Source organism: Electrona antarctica, assembly GCF_951216825.1.
Source record: "Electrona antarctica genome assembly, chromosome: 8".
NCBI lineage: Eukaryota > Metazoa > Chordata > Actinopteri > Myctophiformes > Myctophidae > Electrona > Electrona antarctica.
The window spans coordinates 51,066,918-51,073,785 of NC_136789.1; the positions used below are offsets into that span (position 1 = coordinate 51,066,918).

Below are 6,868 nucleotides of genomic sequence, written 5' to 3' on the forward strand. Positions count from 1 at the left end.
TTTCAAGTACAACTCAATAGAAAAACTGTTAACAGTGAGTGGACGACACCATAAAGCATTACACTTGTTTACAATAGGGCCCACCATTTTCAATTCATCAAAACATTTAGAGACGTACGAATATACACAACTATATAGTCAAAAGGAAATCATCATAGGAGGTAAAAAGGGAAAATAAACATATACAGTGAGGGGGAACAGGGGTGGGTGGGGGATTCAGATTTTACGGGGGGCAGTTTCGAATTGCAGCCGTCCGTAGGTGCCCTTTGAGAGCAGTTTTGAAGGAGTCAAGGGATTTGCATGTCTTAATGACTGTTGGTAGGGCGTTCCACATTTTGGTGGCATAGGACCGAATTTAATTTAGTCCCTTGTTTGTGCCGAATCTGGGTTGCACATGGTTTGTTGAACTCCCTCTGGTGTTGTGGGTGTGGACTTTGTTGACATTAAGGAAGTATTTAGACAGGTAGCCTAAAACCTATTGTGGAAGTGAGTGTCTTAATATGCTACTGCAGTGTCTTACAAGAAAGGAGACTGAATAGAGGGTTGGCTGGATGGGAGAGTCCTTTAAAATATTGAAACCTTTCTGCTTGATGTGGATGTGGTATCTGACGATACAATCTCCTCTGCCCTCAATTTAGGTTCTGACGGCGTTGCAAACACAGATCAACCATGGAATAATGTTGTGTGGTTTGTCTTATACATGCTTCTTAATTCTCAATGCAGAACAAACTTCTCATTCAGAACAAGCATAATATCCTGTTTAACAGTAGCCAAGAAAGCTTTGGAATTTTTTTATGAAAGAAAATAAATAAATCAAAACCAAAAAAGCATACCGGTATACTATACATACAACTAGCCTATGTACATGGTAAGTATAGATTCAAATTTTCATTATGTTCATGTTTACTTGAATACCTGAACTGAACTAGCAATTATAACATAAAATATCCAATTATCCAAACCTAGTGCCTTTATACCAAGGGATACCAAAACCACTGTATTGGTAAGAAAAGGAACATTATGATTAAACAGATTAGAATAAGATCGAAACCAAGGGACCATTACAAAATAAAGAGAAGGCACTGGATAATCTCAACTAAAAGCAACTTATACGAGTTAGGTTAAAGTCTATTTAGACTTTAACCTAACTCGTATAAGTTGCTTTTCACTTTTCACTTTGTAAAACATGGCATTGAAGGTCAAACGATTTGTGACCTTTGCTGCATCAACTATAATAATACAAAAATAATATTGGTGCTTAGTGCAGAAAGGTTGGTTCCTTTGAGCTGCGTTCTAACAGTAATTATCCATTTATATAATGTCCAGAGTTGAATCATTTCTATAAATGCCTGGTAGCATCTGGTTGACGGCGCTGAGGAGCAGGATGTCACAGCTCTGGTCCAGCTCTTGCTCCTGGCTGTAGTTCTTCACAGGAACCACATGGGCCGGAATAACGCCCAGACGCTTGCTGGCCTCCTGGAGCTGCAGCAACACAGCATAACAGATGGACGTTAGCTTGGCTCAATGGTTCCCAAACCGAGCGTCCCCAAGTAATTTTGGGGGACACACACTCAAGCTCAGTGAGGTAGTGTTGGTTTCCTATGGTTTGTCTTTGGTAGAACTCACCTTGGTCTGGATGTAGAGGCTTTGATAAACACTTTTCAGGTCCTTTGCCACAGTGGGACAGGCTTCATCCACTTTAGTCAACAGGACAAACTGAGGGATCCCTGGAGAGCAGCACCAAAACAAACATGTTCAACAGCTGTACAAAATAAAAATAACGACCCCAGGCTGTGCAATTGTGATACTTTTGTTTTGTAAACCAAGGACTATACTATATTAGTATGTGATAGAACATTGACATTATGTGATGTACACTGCAGTATGTGATACAATGTAATTGCTGTGATGTGATGATCTTCTGTTGTTCCTTGACTATGTGTGACAGCATGTGCTTATGATGTCCCTCCACCACTGGTTTATACTTCATTGTACGCCAGTATCTCTGAAAATAGCCGATCTACAAGCACACAACACATGGCATTGAGACTTTCTTCTTCAACGCCTTACCATTTATTTTGGAAGGAAGCTTCACTGGGAGAGATCTTGACATTGATAAGCCTAATTTATACTATAACGAGTGCCTAAAATAGACGATCTACAAGCTCACAATGCATGTTGTGTTGCGCTTGCAACACATTATGAGCTTGTACCATTTGTCATGCGACACCATTTTGCGGTGGCGCATAAATTGGGGCTTACAGTGATGCTGCGTTTGAGCAACTGACCGAGTAGGGTGATCTTGTTTCGAATGGCAGTCAGTTTGTCCTCCAGCTTGGAGGGCATGGTGGAGATCTTGTTGGCGTCAATGACGTAGGCCACGCAGTGGATCTTGTCCTGAGGACCTGGACTCTTCTTGTAGGCCCGGGACTCTGGTTGCAACGGAACTAAAGAGTTGAACTGTGAAGATTAGGGGAAAGAAAACACATTAATTTCACTCATGACTGACTGAATAATGCATTACATCCTTCCCATCTCTCTAATGTTCTATCTAATTAAAGAAAGCAAAAGATGATTGAAATAAAATGATCCTGTTCAGCAAAGCAAGAACCACAATTAGTATTACTAAAACTCTAGTTTGGTTTTCAATTAGAAATGTGCGAAGATTCACCTGATATTTGTCGAGAATGTGACCTCTCACAATGCTGCTTATGTCGTCCACATTAAGCCCCGCCCCCGTGGTCTCCTCCAATCCCATGGTGTCACACAAGACGATTGGCAGAGGTTTGCCCTCCGCTCTAGCTTTAATGTCGTAGGTGAGAAACTGTAGGATGTACAATGTTATCATTTCACTCTACTAAAGGGCCTATTCAGACTCCAGTTTTAGGTGAAGAGGAGGCCACCTTTTCGGTGGTCACCTCTTCACCAAAACAGTGGTTTTGATGGAGGCGCTTATAGTCCATCACCATGTTCATATCTCCTAACCTCCATGGCCAACAATTCCTCAACATTACCATTGTTTTCCCCTTGCCTTCCCTCTACTGCCCATCTGCCTCTATTCCTATTCCTTTCTGGCCCTTATGTTCTTTTCCTATTCTATAGGGGGAGGGATCAGTGACGGTAGGATTTTGGCTTATTTGGGTTCCATCTTCCTGCCTACTTCCCGCCATCTTCCTGCCTACATAGGCTAATAGGAGTGTAGGCTACATGGCTGCCAGTCTGAAGTTCGTAAGTTTGCATACTACGGGGAGGGGGGGGGGGGGGGAATTATTGAATTCCTTTGTTCTCTTGTTCTCCCGCTGCTCTGTTTCACAAGTTTGTTTGTTTTTACGTCAGGGGCTCAAAACCAACCCAACTCACTCACACAATTTCATCTAGACCAATCACGTTGCCTGGAGCGAGTCTCGGTGACCACCATTTTGGTGGTTAGTAAAAACAGAGGGCTGGGAAGAGCGGTGGATTTCTCTTCACAGCAGCTCAGTGATGTCATGTTGTAGTTTTCGGCTACCTAAAACTGGGAGTATGAATGGGCCTTAAGTTTTGCTGTTTTTCACTTTAAAGGGATATTTCCCTTTCAAAGATGTTTGAAAGTGAAAGATCCCTTTAAGTATTACAGCAAGTACATAGCTTCAAAGAGCAAACAAAATAAAACAATTGACCCTGCCAGGCAGATGACCAACCAGCCTCCAGCCCTCCACCTACTTTACTCACTACTAAAGGAACTCAACATATCAAACATGGCATTTAGAGGAATTCACAGCTGAGGAACCAAAGGAACCAAAACACAAAGGAAAACAGTGACTCCCGCCCCACACTGATGGGAAATCCCAGTGGGACTTCCATCTCATATTCTTGGCAGGCTGTTAAGTTGTATTGCCTGGCATTCATCTGTGCCCTCCTTGTCAACCAAGAACATTAGTTCACATGGGTGGTTATGGTTATGGTTTAAAGTTACGTAGCAGTGGGTCACCTGGGTGGTGGTAGGGCCAGAGATGCCAGTCAGGGCCTGCTTGATGACTTGTCCTCCGAAGATGGACTTGATGGAGTTGCAAAAGCTGGACTTCCCTGCTCCCACTGGTCCAATGAGCAGAACCCTGATCTGGGACACAGAACTGATGGTGGGCTTGTAGGTCTCTATATCATACATCAGCTTTCCCTTATTCCTGTGGAGACCAGTGTTCATCAGATTAAACATTTAAGCATGTTTTAGATGCAATGTAGGCAAATCTATAGGTGCAGTGCTGATTTCTTAACTGTCGGGAGCCTCAGCTGCTATTTTTTAATGCTATTGCGTGCACATTTTTTTGTTTGATGTATTATGTAAAATCAAGAAGATGGATGCTGATAAGATTAGTCTATCCTGACTAGTATAGATTGTGAAATGTGTTTGATCTTTCACGGCACACCATTGCCCTGGCTAGACCAACGCTTTCTACTGAATGTGGAGACCAGCTGGGAGTTGGAGCGCACAACTGATGGGCACTACCTTTATTAACTGTTGGCTATTGTTTTACTTGTTTTCCTTAAGTAGCCTACCAATAACTAATATTCATGCCATCATGGTCATACATGATGTAACAGTGTGACAGTAGTATGGTGCTGCTCAAGGCTGGTGGAACACCATGGTGGTGGGTGAAGTGAGCACTACGCCCCTGCCCTGGTTGTATAAACCAAATCTAGCAAAGTGTGGCGGTCTTCTTTCTATATTGGCAACGATATAGTGCTGTTATTCGTTAATTTCAAACTCCTACATCTGAAAGAGGATGGAGTCTGCGACTGGGAGATAGGTGGGTTATCGCTAATGATCTACAAAATATTTTACAAAAAATAAAGGTTGTTATGTATATGGACAATCAAAATCAGTTGGAAATATTAAACTTAATGTGGTGTCATAGGCTAATTAAACTTAATGTTGATAATGATATGGCACACTGACTATCTATAAAAATGAAAACATGCCACTTCATGTCAAAAGGATTGCAGACCCACTATAGTAAAGTAGTACAGTATAGGCCTATGAATAAGTACAGTATTGTATTGTTGCTGTCCAAATGAAAAATATAAATTTTTAAGGAAATTAAGAAAACCTTATATTTTTTTAAACGATGCAATACTGCCTCACCAAAGTTGGTGTTGTGACTTTAGATATTGTCAATTACTTGAAAAGGAGAGAGGTGGTGGAGTTAGCTGTTTTAGCAGACAGTTTGAGGTTCCAATGGAGTTAAGAGGTTTTGTCCAAAGCGTTTTTTACTACTTTCGTAAAGGGTGTTCAATAGCACTGATTTATGGAGTGGGAAAAAAATCAAAAACCTCAAAAATGGAGTTATGAGGTTTCCCCTGGACAGCAATGATATGGTATGGTTCCATTTATATCAATAGAGACTAATCCAGAGTGACTTACGCAGTAGTCCAGTCTATCTTCTTCGAAGGCTCCTTCAGGAGGTTAGGATCTGTTTAGAACAACCAGACAGTTAGACAGTAATTAACTTTGACTTTGTAAACTTCACGTTCAACCAGCTGGAGATTGTCGCCATGCAGCATTCCTGCAGCATTGAAATTGTAATAATTTTGACTAGGATTGCTGTACACTACAGCTTGGCCATTACTACAAAGACCAATAATTGTCTCCAAAATAAGGAACATGGCTGCCATAACACTGCATAAGCGGGATTGGTGACCTGCTATTTGAGAACATTTGCCCCGTTAAAGGTGAAAAGAAAAGCCATGCCATCGTTCCCCCAAGCACCACTTTGATTAAAAGATATACTGGTGTATCCCCCAAAGACGTGGCCAGAGTTATTGTAGCCCACGGACAGAGTGGGCCCCTGGTCGTCACATCTCTGGTGGAACGCTGCTGCAGTGTAACCATGGACTGAAGCCTTGTAGAGGAGCTTCAGAGATACGTTTCCTAGCTGGGAGCACAGTGCACTCTGCTGGGCCTGGGTCAGCCTGGGATGGATGGATCCCATCGCAGTTCTAGGAAAGTCCTGCTGTGATTGGCCAGTAGTCAGTGTGATTGACAGTTCTCGTTTTTGGAACTATGCCTAAACCTAACCCTAAACCTAACCTCAGTAAAACTATGCCTAAACCTAACCCTATCCTCAGTAAAACTATGCCTAAATCCAACCCTATCCTCAGTAAAACTATGCCTAAACCTAACCCTAAACCTAACTCTAACTATGCCTAACCCTAACCCTGTTTTTTGATTGATTGATTGAAATATTTATTAACAGTTTGCAGAATTACAGTACATTCCAAGCACAAAATCAATACAAAGACTGTTAACTGTGAGTGGACGACCCAATTAAGCATTACACTTGTTTACAAGAGGGTCTACCGTGTTCAATTCATCAAAACATTTAGAGACGTACAAATAGACACTTCTATATAGTCAAAGAACAGAACAGGAATTCATCATAAAGGAGGTAAAAAGGGAAAATAAACATATACAGTGAGCGGAAAAAGGGGGCGTTGGGGGGGGGGGGCGATTCAGATTTTACGGGGGCCAGTTTCGAATTGCAGCCGTCCGTAGGTGCCCTTTGAGCGCGGTTTTGAAGGAGTCAAGGGATTTGCATGTCTTAATGACGGTTGGTAGGGCGTTCCACATTTTGGTGGCATAGGAGCGAAAATAATTTAGTCCCTTGTTTGTGCCGAATCTGGGTTGTACATGGTTCGTTGCACTCCCTCTGGTGTTGTGGGTGTGGACTTCGTTAACATTAAGGAAGTATTTAGACAGGTACATGGGTATCTTGGTGGTGTATCGAATCTTGTGGACCAGACCCATTGCAAGATGCTGTACTCTGTCGTCGACCCTAAGCCATTCCAGCCTGTCAAAGTGGGCAGGGGTGAGGTGGGATTTCGGGGGGTG

At 42.3% G+C, this 6,868-nt stretch overlaps 1 protein-coding gene across 1 annotated transcript; it reads right to left on the reverse strand.

The window, feature by feature from the left end:
* Nucleotides 1–1,311: 1,311 nt before the first annotated feature.
* LOC306928833 (interferon-induced protein 44-like) lies at nt 1,312–5,969 on the reverse strand (the record flags this gene model as incomplete). Its single annotated transcript, XM_079509105.1, has 7 exons — nt 1,312–1,482; nt 1,627–1,727; nt 2,289–2,460; nt 2,672–2,824; nt 3,971–4,163; nt 5,402–5,433; nt 5,700–5,969. The coding sequence occupies 7 exons, from the start codon at nt 5,967–5,969 to the stop codon at nt 1,312–1,314; spliced, it is 1,092 nt and encodes a 363-aa protein (XP_079365231.1).
* Between the last annotated feature and the right edge of the window lie 899 nt (nt 5,970–6,868).